This window comes from Epinephelus lanceolatus, chromosome 2, assembly GCF_041903045.1.
Source record: "Epinephelus lanceolatus isolate andai-2023 chromosome 2, ASM4190304v1, whole genome shotgun sequence".
NCBI lineage: Eukaryota > Metazoa > Chordata > Actinopteri > Perciformes > Serranidae > Epinephelus > Epinephelus lanceolatus.
Genome location: NC_135735.1, coordinates 905,001 through 924,516, shown reverse-complemented (window position 1 = coordinate 924,516; position 19,516 = coordinate 905,001). Strand labels below are relative to the sequence as shown.

The 19,516-nt window shown below is 43.6% G+C and overlaps 1 protein-coding gene across 1 annotated transcript in view; it reads left to right on the top strand.

The window, feature by feature from the left end:
- slc9a5 (solute carrier family 9 member A5) overlaps positions 1-19,516 on the top strand; it is a 67,938-nt gene that overhangs the window by 23,689 nt on the left and 24,733 nt on the right. The window contains exons 6-7 of the mRNA XM_033619999.2: positions 5,307-5,527; positions 6,158-6,360. Of these exons, the coding sequence (XP_033475890.1) occupies positions 5,307-5,527; positions 6,158-6,360 (424 nt within the window). The remainder of the gene's footprint in view (positions 1-5,306; positions 5,528-6,157; positions 6,361-19,516) is intronic.

The following is a 19,516-nucleotide window of genomic DNA, read 5'->3' as shown; positions in this document are numbered from 1 at the left end:
ACCACAGAGACCAGTACCACCACAAAGACCAGTACCACCACAGAGACTAGTACCACCACAAAGACCAGTACCACCACAGAGACCAGTACCACCACAGAGACCAGTACCACCACAAAGACCAGTACCACCACAGAGACCAGTACCACCACAGAGACTAGTACCACCACAAAGACCAGTACCACCACAGAGACCAGTACCACCACAGAGACTAGTACCACCACAGAGACTAGTACCACCACAGAGACCAGTACCACCACAGAGACCAGTACCACCACAGAGACTAGTACCACCACAAAGACCAGTACCACCACAACGACCAGTACCACCACAGAGACCAGTACCACCACAGAGACTAGTACCACCACAGAGACCAGTACCACCACAGAGACCAGTACCACCACAAACACCAGTACCTCCACAGAGACCAGTACCACCACAAACACCAGTACCACCACAGAGACCAGTACCACCACAGAGACTAGTACCACCACAGAGACTAGTACCACCACAGAGACCAGTACCACCACAGAGACCAGTACCACCACAAAGACCAGTACCACCACAGAGACCAGTACCACCACAAACACCAGTACCACCACAGAGACCAGTACCACCACAAAGACTAGTACCACCACAGAGACCAGTACCACCACAAAGACCAGTACCACCACAACGACCAGTACCACCACAAAGACTAGTACCTCCACAGAGACCAGTACCTCCACAGAGACCAGTACCACCACAAACACCAGTACCACCACAGAGACCAGTACCACCACAAAGACTAGTACCATCACAAACACCAGTACCACCACAGAGACCAGTACCACCACAAAGACTAGTACCACCACAGAGACTAGTACCTCCACAAACACCAGTACCTCCACAGAGACCAGTACCACCACAAACACCAGTACCACCACAGAGACCAGTACCACCACAAAGACTAGTACCACCACAGAGACCAGTACCACCACAAAGACCAGTACCACCACAACGACCAGTACCACCACAAAGACCAGTACCACCACAAAGACCAGTACCACCACAGAGACCAGTACCTCCACAGAGACCAGTACCTCCACAGAGACCAGTACCACCACAAAGACCAGTACCTCCACAGAGACCAGTACCACCACAAAGACCAGTACCACCACAGAGACCAGTACCTCCACAGAGACCAGTACCACCACAAAGACCAGTACCTCCACAGAGACCAGTACCACCACAGAGACCAGTACCACCACAAAGACCAGTACCTCCACAGAGACCAGTACCACCACAAAGACCAGTACCACCACAGAGACCAGTACCTCCACAGAGACCAGTACCACCACAAAGACTAGTACCACCACAACGACCAGTACCACCACAGAGACCAGTACCACCACAACGACCAGTACCACCACAAAGACTAGTACCACCACAGAGACCAGTACCACCACAGAGACCAGTACCACCACAAAGACTAGTACCACCACAAAGACCAGTACCACCACAGAGACCAGTACCACCACAGAGACCAGTACCACCACAGAGACCAGTACCACCACAAAGACCAGTACCTCCACAGAGACCAGTACCTCCACAGAGACCAGTACCTCCACAGAGACCAGTACCACCACAGAGACCAGTACCTCCACAGAGACCAGTACCACCACAGAGACCAGTACCTCCACAGAGACCAGTACCACCACAAAGACCAGTACCTCCACAGAGACCAGTACCACCACAGAGACCAGTACCTCCACAGAGACCAGTACCACCACAAAGACCAGTACCACCACAGAGACCAGTACCTCCACAGAGACCAGTACCACCACAGAGACCAGTACCTCCACAGAGACCAGTACCACCACAAAGACCAGTACCTCCACAGAGACCAGTACCACCACAAAGACCAGTACCTCCACAGAGACCAGTACCACCACAGAGACCAGTACCACCACAGAGACCAGTACCACCACAAAGACTAGTACCACCACAACGACCAGTACCACCACAGAGACCAGTACCACCACAACGACCAGTACCACCACAAAGACTAGTACCACCACAGAGACCAGTACCACCACAAAGACTAGTACCACCACAAAGACCAGTACCACCACAGAGACCAGTACCTCCACAGAGACCAGTACCACCACAGAGACCAGTACCTCCACAGAGACCAGTACCACCACAGAGACCAGTACCTCCACAGAGACCAGTACCACCACAAAGACCAGTACCTCCACAGAGACCAGTACCACCACAAAGACCAGTACCTCCACAGAGACCAGTACCACCACAAAGACTAGTACCACCACAACGACCAGTACCACCACAGAGACCAGTACCACCACAACGACCAGTACCACCACAAAGACTAGTACCTCCACAGAGACCAGTACCACCACAGAGACCAGTACCACCACAAAGACTAGTACCACCACAAAGACCAGTACCACCACAGAGACCAGTACCTCCACAGAGACCAGTACCACCACAGAGACCAGTACCTCCACAGAGACCAGTACCTCCACAGAGACCAGTACCACCACAAAGACCAGTACCTCCACAGAGACCAGTACCACCACAGAGACCAGTACCTCCACAGAGACCAGTACCACCACAGAGACCAGTACCACCACAAAGACCAGTACCTCCACAGAGACCAGTACCACCACAGAGACCAGTACCTCCACAGAGACCAGTACCACCACAGAGACCAGTACCTCCACAGAGACCAGTACCACCACAGAGACCAGTACCTCCACAGAGACCAGTACCACCACAGAGACCAGTACCTCCACAGAGACCAGTACCACCACAAAGACCAGTACCTCCACAGAGACCAGTACCACCACAGAGACCAGTACCTCCACAGAGACCAGTGTGACCAGTTCCCCAGCTGCTGACAATGAAAGAGGTCACAGTGCAGCATGAAGAGTTAAATCAGTTTTATATGAGCTGCAGTAGTTTGATCTCCAGCAGTGAGAGATGTTCTGCTGTTCACCATCAGACACACAGAGGAGTCACAGTTTGCTGCTGAAGGTCAGATGAAGGTCAGATGAAGGTCAGATGAAGGTCAGAGCTGCACATCAACGTTTTAATCAGCTAAATGACCTCTGGAGTTTTCATGTTGGTGTGTTTATGTCACGAAGAAAATGATGTCAGTCTGTTGCTTTTCCAAAGAAGATGCTGTTCAAGGTTGAGCGTCTTCTCCTTGCAACTGCAGCATCAAACAGCTGCTGGATGTCTCGCTGTGTGACTCATTAGAAGCCCAGGCTCGGCCACTTCAAAGTATTTCACTCCTACTTTAACTATTTTCTAAGCTAGTGTGAGGAAAGTTGTATCATAAGAACTAGGGATGCACCGAAATGAAAATTTGTGGCCGAAGCCGAAGCCGAATATTATTAAACGCTTGGCCGAACGCCGAGTACCGAGTACTGAATATTGTTGTTTAGTTTTTCATTAGTTTTTGCAGATGAACCCTCCAGATTAGTGTTGTCACGGTACCAAAATTGGGACCCACGGTATGATACCAGTGACAGTATCACAGTTCTGAGTAGTATCAGGATACCACAGCAAAAATGAGGCAGATGTGCCTTTTATCATTTATAAAAAGATAAATCACTTTTCTATAATACATCAATGATATTTCAATGGAATAAATTACTTACTGACTTGTTCATACTGCAAAAACAGCATCAATAAGTGATTAACATAGGGGGGATCAAAATAAAATAAATAAATAAAATAAAAATCAACCAGACACCCTCCTCCCCTGACAAGTAAAGAACAGTCCCTTCATAAGTAAAGAACAGTCCCTAAAGTGCGGTGAGGTTTGTGGACCGTTACCTGACACAGAGAGAGAAATGTGAACGGCTCGTTTCTCCTCTGACACGTCACATACCTGTGTTCGGCTGGCTCGGCTGTTCAGGTACTTCTGGGCAGTCATGACACCAAGAAGAGGATATTATTGGAGCCGACTTCTCCGTCGCCGGGTAAGCCGATGGCCGCCGTATTTGACAGGAATACATTAACGTTACTGTCTGTGTCTGTGACCCCCGTTCAACCCACAATCGGTGGGATTCGCCTTTCGTTTCTGCTGCTGGTTGAAATCTGTAGGCTGCTCGCACAGCGTGCTGAATGATTTAAGCCTATTTTGCTCGCTCAAAACTATTTTTAGTCGCAAATGCGAGTGCTGTGACGGACGGATCACCACACTACCGACATTTTATTCCGCCCGTCACCGCACGCCGTTTGATTGCGTTATCAAAACACGCCGCTATTATTCGGCCTTGCTTTTCACTTATTCCACCGAATACCGAATGTGTGTTTTTTTGCAATATTTGGCCAAATATATTCGATTACTGAATATTCGGTGCATCCCTAATAAGAACCTGAGGAACGATTCAGTGGTGTTTTTTTTTTAGCCCCGTTCCACCAAACCCTGTGGAACCAGCAGTGACCCTTCAGACATGGTACCTAGACCCTCAGTGTGTTCAGACAGTCCTCTTAAATGTGGGCGGGGTTGTTGTCACTCACTGCTCCGTCCAGCACTCGCTGTATTTCCTCATCAGCGGTGACACAGATGGAAGTCTGCACCTGGTTTATCGTCCACAGAACGAGGCTGCACGCCCACATTTTCAATTTTTGACAATTCCACACCCACCTATACCCGTAAAGCTCAGTGCCAGAACCGACCCGTTATGTCTCAGTCAAAGCTGCACCTGACCCTGACCTGTTTATAGAAGCCCTGCAACCCGCCCCTCACCATGATCAACCCCCCAGGCTCCAGCCCCTCACATGAAGCTGGTTCTCTGTTCTTGAATTGGACGTCTCTTTGACTGGATGGTGAAAACATTCAATCACTGCCAGATTAGGAAACATGTTAGCATGCTCCTTCCACCACCATCAAACCTTCAAAGGATCCTCCTTGGGTGTCTTGAACTCCATGTAGGCTGCCACCTCATCCTCGGGCTGCAAAGTGTCATGGCTGGAATCCTCCACGTCAGTGACCAGTGTGACCACGGGGTCAAAGGTTACACTGGTGTCAAAATATTACACACATACTGCACATCTTTTTACTGCACTTTATTATGAAAGATTAAAAACAGATTGCTCACCTGCTACCCGACTGGAGCTCAGTTTTACTTTACTTACTTTGTGCAGGGTAACCGTCGGGCACCTGACCCAGCGCAGGACTCTGGTACAGAATGTTTCCTAACAAGTTGTTTCATAGGTGGTATCTTGGAGTTGCTCATGAGCTGTCACACAGTTGCTTATGTCTCGTTGTCCCTCCGTCTGTCTGTCCTCAGGATGACCTTCTGTGGTATCGGCGCCAACAAGTACGTGGAGGCCAACATTTCTCAGAAGTCTCGGACCACGGTGAAGTACACGATGAAGACGCTGGCCAGCATCGCTGAGACCATCATCTTCATCTTCCTGGGGATCTCAGCAGTGGACAAGTCCAAGTGGGCCTGGGACACCGGCCTGGTGTCCTGCACGCTCGTCTTCATCCTCGTCTTCAGAGCTGTGGGTCGGTCACTTCCTCCGTCTCCTATTTCACCTCAGACACATCACAGTTCAACACGTTTCCATAGAGACAGAATAATAAATGTCCCGTATGTAACTGAATCAGCTGAGCATGATGTCAGAGAAAAGAAGAACATCCAAACTGTTAAAATGCTCCTCAGTAATGTGTTCATCATGTACGATGTGTGATGTAAACACATGACAGAGTGAATTATGTCGTACCAGCTGATTGGTTGGTGACGCTGGAGGAGCTGCAGCTGTTTGTTTCTGTTTCAGCCTCACGTTGTGACATTTCAGCTGCACAGCTGAGCGTTAGTGATGCTGATCACTGATGTTGAATGTGCAGGTTAAAATGTCACGCTGATATCAGACCGAAAAAACCTCCTGTAACCTTTAAGTCTGTCGTCTCCCTCGGCTCCGCCCCCTCCCACTGACTGTCCGTCTCACATGGAGACATCTGCATAAAGAGCCTCAGACACATGAACATTATTAGACATGAATAAATATCTTCAGCTTTACTGTCACCTGACGTCAGAGTCATGTCACACAAACATCCTCAGCCTGTTTACCTCTGTAAAGCTTCTGATTGGACGCTCTGTGACCATCCTGACCTTTAGTAACCTCTGTGCTGCAGGTGTGATTGGCCAGACCTGGATTCTGAACCGCTTCCGCCTCGTCCCATTGGACAAGATCGACCAGGTGGTGATGTCGTACGGCGGCCTGCGAGGGGCGGTGGCGTTCGCTCTGGTGGTGCTGCTGGACGGCCAGCAGGTCAAAGCGAAGGATTACTTTGTCGCCACGACGATTGTGGTCGTCTTCTTCACCGTCATGTTCCAGGTAGGAACAACGACACTTGCTGTGCAGAGAAGACGTCGTCAGACTGTTTCACTCTATTTGTTTCTTTGAATGATGTCACAGTGATGACATACTTAGCCTTTAGCGTGTTAGTGTAATCTGCTAACATGCTAACATTTAGCATATAGCTGAGCTCGGCAGTTCTCTTGACTCTGCAGTTCACAGATAAAGGTCCACTTACTCAGTCTTGCTGGAGCGAAGCAGTTTGGTTTCTGCAGAACTTTGAGGCAAGAAATTGGCGGCGCAGCGACAGAATCTCGGTTCATGTTTGATCAGCGCTGCTTCGTTTTACAGTTTGATCTGAGTCTCTGAGAGTGAGGGACCCTTTAAACATTTTCTTTTTTAAGCAAAGTGAAGAGTGAACTGTTTGCATGGATGAGACATCCAAGATATCTGCAGTTTAGCATTAGCAGTTAGCGTAGCATGTTGATGTTGATCATGTTTGACAAGTTTGACCAGCTGTTGTTGTCACAGGAATCATCAGGGATCAATGTTAGGGTTCATCATCTGGGAACCATAAATATAATAATAATAACTAGAGGGTCACTCAGAGAGCACAGACAGACCAGCGCCAAGGCTGAATGTTTACGAAAGCGAAAGATAATTCAGCTGTAGATCCGATCTGTGATGTCAGAGGTCAGCACGCCTGCACACAATGCACCTGACCCCAGAGGCTGTACCTGCAGGTGACGAGCCCACAGGGCGGCGGCTCCATGTCATTTCTTAAGAGTGAGCCCAACCAGGTCCTGATGGTCCAGGGTCCGGCCGCCAGATGCTCGCCAGCTCCCCCCGTCCCCAGGTCCGGCTCCAGAGGGGGAGCCCTGGGCCCTGCATACTGGAGCTACGATTTCACAGTGTCATCAGGGTTTCTTTTGTTCTGATTATTACAATAACCTTTATTTAAACAGTGAAGGCCACCGAGAGGACGCTCTCCTCTACGAGGACGCTCTGATTACAGAACATTAAAAACAATAAAAGCACAAAAATCCCAGCAAACAACAACAAGTTATAAACAACAGAAGAATCTGAAGAACAGTTTGTATGGACGAAGACACCAGAAGAGGAAGAACATCAGTTCACAGATAAACACATTCACACATCTCTGAGTCAAACAGCATTTACATCTACAGGGTTCTGCAGATTGTTCCAGCTGTGTGCTGTGGAGTGTTTCAGAGCCAGTGTTCTGGGCTCAGTATGAACATGATGATCGTCAACAACCAAACAGTCCTGACCTGCTGCTGCGTGGAACTGTTCTTAATCACTCATAGTCTGGCCCCTCCTCTGGGACCACTCTGCCTCAGTACCAGGAGCTGTTAGCTCCAGACGACAGGGCTCCAGGATCACAGGGACACACAAACCTTCCCTCCATGTTTAGGTGGAGATTCTTGGAGGGATTTGTGTGTCTGTCCTGTGATCTGGATCTGATCCAGCATATAAAGAGCTCCTCTGTGACCCATGCTGTAGGTCAGTATTCACCCCCTCCACCATGTTTCAGCATGAATAACAGGCCAGTGCTGTAATCCTGCTGACAGATGAAGAAATTAAATCAGATCAGATTTATTTCTAAAGCAAAGTTCTGTACAATAAAATAAAATAGTAAAATAACAGAACATGATAAAAAAATGTAAAAAAAAAAAACAACAAAAAACATAACAAACCCAAAAACAGAAGCAGAAATAAATGAGTGAAAAAGAAAATAAAGCTCAGAATCTAAAAATGAAATCTGAGACTTGACGATGCTCTGCAGCTCAGATTTAAACGTGTCCATGTAACGACGGTGTTCATGTGTTTGTCAGATTTTAAAACTCAATCAAAGACGACACCAAGATTTCTGCTCTGGGTATGAAGGTCCGGGGCCAGGGGCCCGAGGTGGTTTGATTTATCCTGGATGGAGTCAGAGGGGCCAAATAAGATCACGTCTGTGTCCCTGTCATTTAACTGAAGACAGAGAAAACATGGCGTCCTCAGCAGAGTCAATAACACCAGTGATATTATCTGACACAGCAAAGTGTTGTGGTTACTGAGCTGCTGCAGCTCTCCACCTTCATGTTGCATAGCAACCACAGTGATGTCATTGTGACCTTTGACCTCCTGCTCCCACAGTGATCAGAGAAACACACTCTGTGTGTGTGTGTGTGTGTGTGTGTGTGTGTGCAGGAAACATAGTGGAGTCAGTCAGATCATCAGGCTCTATCCTCTGGAGAGCAGCAACATCTCAGGATCACCTGAGCACACAGTTCATGTTGACTCACACCGACCACTTTTATTTATTTACCACAATATTTATATTGAACCACCGTAAAATTCAGCTTTTAACATTCATATAAATATAATGTAACGTAAAACTACTGCGCTGTTACAGAACCAAGACAGAGACACAAAATAAATACAAACTGACAAAATGCTCCTCTTGTGTTAATAGATGTTAATAAATGTTCATCTGTACGAAGTGAAGCACAGTAAATGCATTAAATACAAACTGTCAACAGCATTTGTAAGAAAAGAAACAAAAGAAGTTTAGAAACGTCACTTTTACAGAAATGATCCAGTTATTTGATCGCCTGATGAATCTGTCACATCATTAATAAAGGGACTCCACATATTCTCACATGTATGTTGATGACACTTTAATATGTCAGTTATGCTCTCCTCCACTGACCAGTGCTCAGTCTGGAAATGTTTTTCCAAAGTTTCCAGTTTTTGGCATAAAGAAAGCTGAGCTCTATAAATACTGCTTCATTTCTACTCTGGTTTTGTGTCTCTGGACAAAAAAAGCTCAGTGAGATTCTTTCTGAAATAATCATCAGTTATAACTGAACTGAACAATACTGTCTTCAGACTGAGCACTGCTGTTTGGTTCATTTCACACGTGATGTGTTCAGTAACGTCTCTGTCTCAGTCTGACTGTGTGTCACGTGTCACATATAAAGACAGCAGTGACGTGTTGTTAGCATGCCGAGGTCGCTGATGGACGACGTGAGTCTGAAACATCCTGAAGAACCAGTTGAGTTCATCTGAAGATGGTTCAGAGCTCAGTTTCAGGCCTGAGAAGAAATCTGCAGTGTTTATGTTGAAGACGACCCATTCATCACACACACACACACACACACACACACACTCACTCAGTGTTAAGTATAAACATCCTTTACATCAAGTTCATTCAGTAGAATGTTTAGTTTAGTTTAATGTACATGTGATGACTGTGTGTGTGTGTGTGTGTGTGTGTGTGTGTGTGTGTGAACTGATGTCAGAGACACACGCACACAGCTCAGTGAATCAGTGTGTGTTTAAATCTACACGTGTAAATACACAATAAATCAGAGACATGAGTTCATGTTGAGGCTGAGAGACTGAGGATGATGATGATGATGATGATGATGATAGATAGAAATTTTGTTGCACTGACTCTGAATAACAGTTAAAAATACAATTTGTCAAATATAAGAACTGCTCTGTGTACATACAGTTCACAAATCTGCAATAATATATAAAGTTTTAAAAATCAATGGACAGTTCTAGCAGCAGTGTTTGTGTCTGCAGCCCTTTTTAAACAGGAGTTGTGCAAATTTGCAGGAAAGCCCAATCAGTCTTTTTTCAGCATTGGCAGTATAAAAACAAAATCGGGGAGTGCAGCAAAATGCCGCCTACCTACTTTTGTTTATACAGAATGTGCCTTTTTCGGGGCAATGGGGGGCGTGAGCAAGTAACAAAACATGTAGCTGAGCGTGTGACGTAAATAGTGACGTGGGAGGGAAGCCGCGGCTGGTCAGTCCTTCGGCGATTCTCTCGTAAGTCGGCCCGTCCTTCACCGTCCCCGTCATCTGACGGTTAATGGCCTCTTCGTTTGCGAGGACAAGGAGGGCGCACAATTCCTTGTCTCCCCAGTTGCTCATCTTTACAGTGTCTGTCAGGTTTGTATTTCCCTCTTGCTACTAGCTGCTCGCTAATTCCTGCTATCAGCTGTTTCCTGTTTATCCACCGCCAGTAGCTCGCACTTGCGGCGTCATCAACAGCTCCTCCCACAAGTCTTTAACAGCCCCTCCTGTTAAGCTCGCAGCCGGTCAGCAAAACGGCCCAACATTCACCGAAAATCTGGCAGCGTAAAAGGGGCTATAGTCTATGTGGGTGTTTGGCTTTCTGTCACTGAGAGTTCAGTAGTCTTATGGCCTGGAGGATAAACTGTTCTGGTAGAATCTGGCTGTTCTGCTCCTCACACTGAGAAACCTCCTGCCAGAGTTGAGCAGTGAGAACAGTCTATGGTGTGGATGTGTGGAGTCTCTGATGATGTTATTGGCTCTTGTCAGACAGCGTTTGCGTCCGATGTCCAGCATGGAGAGAAGAGAAGTCCCAGTAATTTTCTCCGCTGTTCTCACCACTCTCTGAAGGCACTTCCAGTCCACAGCTGTGCAGCTGCCGCACCACACAGAGATGCAGTTGGTCATCACAGACTCAATAGTGCTCCTGTAAAAGGTGGTGAGGATGGGAGGGGGGAGGTGTGATCTTCTCATCCTGCAGAGGAAGTGCAAACGCTTTCTTTACCAGAGGTCCTGTGTTTTTTGTCCAGGTTAAGGTGTCTGTTAGGTGCACTCCCAAGAACTTTGTGCTCTCCACCACCTTCACTGCTGAGTGGTTGATATGCAGTGAGTGTGACTGGGCTGCTTCTTTCTGAAGTCGACGATGATCTCCTTTGTTTTGTCGACATTCAGGAGAGAGTTGTCTCTGCTGCACCAGTTCACCAGCTGCTCCACTTCCTCTCTGTAGGCCCGGCCATCTTCATTCTGGGTGAGTCCCACTACCGTTGTATCATCAGCATATTTGAATATATAGTTGGAGGTGGACCTGGCAACACAGTCATGGGTCATAAGAGTGACGAACAGCAGAATCAGGACGCGATCCTGAGGGGAGCCGGTGCTCAGGGTGATGACTGAGGAGGTGTTCTTCCCCACACATACAATCTGGGGCCTTCTGGAAAGGAAATCCAGGATCCAGTTGCACAGTGAAACTGAGGGGTGCCAGTTTACTCACCAGATGCTGGGGGATTATCGTTTTGAAAGTTGAACTGAAATCAACAAACAGCATCCGCACAAAGGTGTTCCTCTCCTCCAGGTGTTGAAGACTCAGATGGAGTGCAGAGGAAATAGCGTCCTCTGTAGAGCGGTTCGGGCGATAAGCAAACTGACACGGGTCAAAACCAGAGGGTAGTTTGGAGACCATATGCTGCTTTATGAGCCTCTCAAAGCACGTCATCATTATCGGAGTAAGTGCAACAGGGCGGTAGTCATTCAGGCAGGTTATTGTGGACTTCTTGGGCACTGGTATGGTGGTGGCTGAAACATGATGGAACAATGGCCTGGTTCAGGGAGGTGTTTAAAATGTCCATAAGGAGCCGAGGCCAGCTGGTCAGCGTATTCCCTGAGCAGCCGCCCAGGTATCTCATCCGGCCTTCCGTATGTCGATGTTCTTCAGAGTCCTGCGGCCATCAGCAGTTTCAAAACACAGTGACTGTTCTCCTGGATGGGGCTCAGATTTCCTCACTGCAGTTTAGTTCAGTACCTCAAACCTGCCAAAATGATCATTTAGGTCATCAAGGAAGACCAAGTCATCCTTACAAGACATCTGAGGAGCCTTGTGATTTGTTATGACCTGGGTGCCCTCCCACATCTTCCAAGTGTTGATATGATCCTGGAAGAAACCCTGGATTTTCTGACCAAAAGCACTCATTGCTTGTCTTATTGCACGTTTCAGGTTGGAGAGATGGTCTGAGGAGCCGAGGTGAGGCAGAGGTGAGGCCAAGGTGCTGCTCTGAAAGCCTGCTTGATGTTACTGTAGGCTAGGTCCAATGTATTCTCTCCCCGTGTAGCAAAGTCCACATATTGATGGAAATGACGGAGGACAGTTTTCATGTTGGCCTGGTTGAAGTCTCCAGCAACAATAACAACGCCCTCCGGGTGGTTACTTTGCAGGTCACTGATGGAGCACTGGGTGGGACGTATATAGCAGTAATGCTAACCTAAGAAAACTCTCTGCGCAGATACAATGGCCTGCATTTCACGGTCAAAAACTCTATGTCAGGAGAGCAGTGGCAGGAAGCAACAGTAGCATTATTACACCAGTTGTTGTTTGTGTAAATGCACACGCCACCACCCCGGGACTTTCCAGTTAGCAAAGTGTCTCTGTCGAGCCAGAATATTGTTAGCCCTGCTAAGCTAACAGCAGCATCAGGTACAAACGAGTTTATCTGTGTCTCTGTCAGAATTATTGCACAGCAGTCTCTCACCTCCCTTTTTGTTGTTGAATCCAGATGTAAGTCCATTTTATTTTCCAAGGAATATGCGATAGGAGAACAGATGGAATCGGTATCCTCCACGGGTTAGCCTTTAGCCTAGCCGTTAGCTCACCTCGACAGCCGCGCTTCCGTCTCCTGTGGCGTCGCCTCCATCCCCCTCCGTAGTGGCTGGGTCCTCCCGTGGGAGCAGTCCAAGGTAATGCAGGTGTTCCTCCAGTGCCACGTCTACATAATCTGTACTGCTTGACTGTTGTGATTTCAGTAAGGACTTACCATCATACATTAGCTCGCCTTCAACTGGTTGCAAGTTATAATGGCGGGTTGTAGCAAATGTAACTCTACAGAGAGCCAGTGCTGCTGCAGCCAAACAGGGCGTCACTTTCAATGGCACTGCACTTCTGTTTCTGTTTCTACAGTAGCCCAGAATGGATAAATCTATTTATTCTCTGTCAATCCATTTATTGATTAATGCACTAATGATTTCAGCTGCAGATGTATACATTTTTTATTTTTTTGTGTGTGTAAAAATTTAAATGTGTAAAATACCTCAATCTGAAAACACTAACAGATACCTGAGATCAGAGCTGCTCTCTGTGTCTGTGAGAGCAGCTGTTATGAAGCTTTAATGAGCTCTGAGTGTTTGTGATGAAGACTGCAGGTTATTATCTTCACTCTGACTGACTTTAACTGGATCAAATCCAACAGACCTGAAGATTAATATCTGCTGTAGAGTTAATATACTCTGACTGTAGAGTTAATATACTCTGACTGTAGAGTTAATATACTCTGACTGTAGAGTTTATACACTCTGACTGTAGAGTTTATACACTCTGACTGTAGAGTTAATATACTCTGACTGTAGAGTTTATACACTGACTGTAGAGTTAATATACTCTGACTGTAGAGTTTATACACTGACTGTAGAGTTTATATACTCTGACTGTAGAGTTTATACACTCTGACTGTAGAGTTTATACGCTCTGACTGTAGAGGTTATACACTCTGACTGTAGAGTTAATATACTCTGACTGTAGAGGTTATACACTCTGACTGTAGAGTTAATATACTCTGACTGTAGAGGTTATACACTATGTAGAGGTTATATACTCTGACTGTAGAGGTTATACACTCTGACTGTAGAGTTAATATACTCTGACTGTAGAGTTTATACACTCTGACTGTAGAGTTAATACACTCTGACTGTAGAATTTATACACTCTGACTGTAGAGTTTATACACTCTGACTGTAGAGGTTATATACTCTGACTGTAGAGGTTATACACTCTGACTGTAGAGTTAATATACTCTGACTGTAGAGTTTATACACTCTGACTGTAGAGTTAATATACTCTGACTGTAGAGTTAATATACTCTGACTGTAGAGTTAATATACTCTGACTGTAGAGTTTATACGCTCTGACTGTAGAGGTTATACACTCTGACTGTAGAGTTAATATACTCTGACTGTAGAGGTTATACACTCTGTAGAGGTTATATACTCTGACTGTAGAGGTTATACACTCTGACTGTAGAGTTAATATACTCTGACTGTAGAGTTTATACGCTCTGACTGTAGAGTTTATACACTCTGACTGTAGAGTTTATACGCTCTGACTGTAGAGTTAATATACTCTGACTGTAGAGGTTATATACTCTGACTGTAGAGGTTATACACTCTGACTGTAGAGGTTATATACTCTGACTGTAGAGGTTATACACTCTGACTGTTGAGTTAATATACTCTGACTGTAGAGTTTATATACTCTGACTGTAGAGGTTATATACTCTGACTGTAGAGTTAATATACTCTGACTGTAGAGTTAATATACACTCTGTAGAGGTTATATACTCTGACTGTAGAGGTTATACACTCTGACTGTAGAGTTAATATACTCTGACTGTAGAGTTTATACGCTCTGACTGTAGAGTTTATACACTCTGACTGTAGAGTTTATACGCTCTGACTGTAGAGTTAATATACTCTGACTGTAGAGGTTATACACTCTGACTGTAGAGGTTATACACTCTGACTGTAGAGGTTATATACTCTGACTGTAGAGGTTATACACTCTGACTGTAGAGTTAATATACTCTGACTGTAGAGTTTATATACTCTGACTGTAGAGGTTATATACTCTGACTGTAGAGTTAATATACTCTGACTGTAGAGGTTATATACTCTGACTGTAGAGTTTATATACTCTGACTGTAGAGGTTATATACTCTGACTGTAGAGGTTATACACTCTGACTGTAGAGTTAATACACTCTGACTGTAGAGTTAATATACTCTGACTGTAGAGTTTATACACTCTGACTGTAGAGGTTATATACTCTGACTGTAGAGGTTATATACTCTGACTGTAGAGTTTATACACTCTGACTGTAGAGGTTATATACTCTGACTGTAGAGTTTATACACTCTGACTGTAGATGTTATATACTCTGACTGTAGAGTTTATATACTCTGACTGTAGAGGTTATATACTCTGACTGTAGAGGTTATACACTCTGACTGTAGAGGTTATATACTCTGACTGTAGAGGTTATACACTCTGACTGTAGAGTTAATATACTCTGACTGTAGAGTTTATATACTCTGACTGTAGAGGTTATATACTCTGACTGTAGAGGTTATATACTCTGACTGTAGAGGTTATATACTCTGACTGTAGAGGTTATACACTCTGACTGTAGAGTTAATACACTCTGACTGTAGAGTTAATATACTCTGACTGTAGAGTTTATACACTCTGACTGTAGAGGTTATATACTCTGACTGTAGAGGTTATATACTCTGACTGTAGAGTTTATACACTCTGACTGTAGAGTTTATATACTCTGACTGTAGAGTTTATACACTCTGACTGTAGAGGTTATATACTCTGACTGTAGAGTATATAACCTCTACAGTCAGAGTATATAACCTCTACAGACAGAGGTTATATACTCTGACTGTAGAGGTTATATACAGTCAGAGTATATAACCTCTACAGTCAGAGTATATAACCTCTGTAGAGGTTATATACTCTGACTGTAGAGGTTATATGCTCTACAGTCAGAGTATATAACCTCTACAGTCAGAGTATATAACCTCTACAGACAGAGGTTATATACTCTGACTGTAGAGGTTATATACTCTGACTGTTGAGTTTATACACTCTGACTGTAGAGATTATATACTCTGACTGTAGAGGTTATATACTCTGACTGTAGAGTTTATACATTCTGACTGTAGAGTTTATACACTCTGACTGTAGAGTTTATATACTCTGACTGTAGAGTTAATACACTCTGACTGTAGAGTTTATATACTCAGACTGTAGAGGTTATATACTCTGACTGTAGAGTTTATACACTCTGACTGTAGAGTTAATATACTCTAACTGTAGAGTTTATACACTCTGACTGTAGAGTTTATACACTCTGACTGTAGAGTTAATACACTCTGACTGTAGAGTTTATACACTCTGACTGTAGAGTTAATATACTCTGACTGTAGAGGTTATATACTCTGACTGTAGAGGTTATACACTCTGACTGTAGAGGTTATACACTCTGACTGTAGAGTTTATATACTCTGACTGTAGAGTTTATACACTCTGACTGTAGAGTTAATATACTCTAACTGTAGAGTTTATACACTCTGACTGTAGAGTTTATACACTCTGACTGTAGAGTTAATACACTCTGACTGTAGAGTTTATACACTCTGACTGTAGAGTTAATATACTCTGACTGTAGAGGTTATATACTCTGACTGTAGAGGTTATACACTCTGACTGTAGAGGTTATACACTCTGACTGTAGAGTTTATATACTCTGACTGTAGAGTTTATACACTCTGACTGTAGAGTTAATATACTCTGACTGTAGAGTTAATACACTCTGACTGTAGAGGTTATACACTCTGACTGTAGAGTTAATATACTCTGACTGTAGAGGTTATATACTCTGACTGTAGAGGTTATACACTCTGACTGTAGAGGTTATATACTCTGACTGTAGAGTTTATAAACTCTGACTGTAGAGTTAATATACTCTGACTGTAGAGTTAATACACTCTGACTGTAGAGGTTATACACTCTGACTATAGAGTTAATATACTCTGACTGTAGAGGTTATATACTCTGACTGTAGAGTTTATACACTCTGACTGTAGAGGTTATATACTCTGACTGTAGAGGTTATATACTCTGACTGTAGTTTATACACTCTGACTGTAGAGTTTATATACTCTGACTGTAGAGTTTATACACTCTGACTGTAGAGGTTATATACTCTGACTGTAGAGTATATAACCTCTACAGTCAGAGTATATAACCTCTACAGTCAGAGGTTATATACTCTGACTGTAGAGTTTATACACTCTGACTGTAGAGGTTATATACTCTGACTGTAGAGTTAATATACTCAGACTGTAGAGTTTATACATTCTGACTGTAGAGTTAATACACTCTGACTGTAGAGTTAATATACTCTGACTGTAGAGTTTATACACTCTGACTGTAGAGTTTATATACTCTGACTGTAGAGTTTATACACTCTGACTGTAGAGTTAATATATTCTAACTGTAGAGTTTATACACTCTGACTGTAGAGTTTATATACTCTGACTGTAGAGTTAATACACTCTGACTGTAGAGTTTATACACTCTGACTGTAGAGTTAATATACTCTGACTGTAGAGGTTATATACTCTGACTGTACAGGTTATACACTCTGACTGTAGAGTTTATATACTCTGACTGTAGAGTTTATATACTCTGACTGTAGAGGTTATACACTCTGACTGTAGAGGTTATATACTCTGACTGTAGAGTTAATACACTCTGACTGTAGAGGTTATATACTCTGACTGTAGAGGTTATACACTCTGACTGTAGAGTTAATATACTCTGACTGTAGAGTTTATATACTCTGACTGTAGAGGTTATATACTCTGACTGTAGAGTTTATATACTCTGACTGTAGAGTTTATACACTCTGACTGTAGATGTTATATACTCTGACTGTAGAGTTTATATACTCTGACTGTAGAGGTTATATACTCTGACTGTAGAGGTTATACACTCTGACTGTAGAGTTAATACACTCTGACTGTAGAGTTAATATACTCTGACTGTAGAGTTTATACACTCTGACTGTAGAGGTTATATACTCTGACTGTAGAGGTTATATACTCTGACTGTAGTTTATACACTCTGACTGTAGAGTTTATATACTCTGACTGTAGAGTTTATACACTCTGACTGTAGAGTATATAACCTCTACAGTCAGAGTATATAACCTCTACAGTCAGAGGTTATACACTCTGACTGTAGAGTTAATATACTCTGACTGTAGAGTTAATACACTCTGACTGTAGAGGTTATACACTCTGACTGTAGAGTTAATATACTCTGACTGTAGAGGTTATATACTCTGACTGTAGAGGTTATACACTCTGACTGTAGAGGTTATATACTCTGACTGTAGAGTTTATAAACTCTGACTGTAGAGTTAATATACTCTGACTGTAGAGTTAATACACTCTGACTGTAGAGGTTATACACTCTGACTATAGAGTTAATATACTCTGACTGTAGAGGTTATATACTCTGACTGTAGAGTTTATACACTCTGACTGTAGAGGTTATATACTCTGACTGTAGAGGTTATATACTCTGACTGTAGTTTATACACTCTGACTGTAGAGTTTATATACTCTGACTGTAGAGTTTATACACTCTGACTGTAGAGGTTATATACTCTGACTGTAGAGTATATAACCTCTACAGTCAGAGTATATAACCTCTACAGTCAGAGGTTATATACTCTGACTGTAGAGGTTATATACTCTGACTGTAGAGTTTATACACTCTGACTGTAGAGGTTATATACTCTGACTGTAGAGTTAATATACTCTGACTGTAGAGTTTATACATTCTGACTGTAGAGTTAATACACTCTGACTGTAGAGTTAATATACTCTGACTGTAGAGTTTATACACTCTGACTGTAGAGTTTATATACTCTGACTGTAGAGTTTATACACTCTGACTGTAGAGTTAATATACTCTGACTGTAGAGTTTATACACTCTGACTGTAGAGTTAATATATTCTAACTGTAGAGTTTATACACTCTGACTGTAGAGTTTATATACTCTGACTGTAGAGTTAATACACTCTGACTGTAGAGTTTATACACTCTGACTGTAGAGTTAATATACTCTGACTGTAGAGGTTATATACTCTGACTGTACAGGTTATACACTCTGACTGTAGAGTTAATATACTCTGACTGTAGAGTTAATATACTGTGACTGTAGAGGTTATATACTCTGGCTGTAGAGTTTATATACTCTGACTGTAGAGGTTATATACTCTGACTGTAGAGTTTATATACTCTGACTGTAGAGTTAATATACTCTGACTGTAGAGGTTATATACTCTGACTGTAGAGTTAATATACTCTGACTGTAGAGGTTATATACTCTGACTGTAGAGTTAATATACTCTGACTGTAGAGTTTATATACTCTGACTGTAGAGTTAATATACTCTGACTGTAGAGGTTATACACTCTGACTGTAGAGTTTATATACTCTGACTGTAGAGTTTATACACTTTGACTGTAGAGTTAATACACTCTGACTGTAGAGTTTATACACTCTGACTGTAGAGTTTATACACTCTGACTGTAGAGTTTATATACTCTGACTGTAGAGTTTATATACTCTGACTGTAGAGTTAATATAGTCTGAGTGTTTTTGTTCTATTACCATCCATTCATTCAGGTGTGTGTGTGTCAGCTCCTGCCCACATCCATAATCATTCTGATGATGCCTAAACAAGGAATGAATGAATGAAT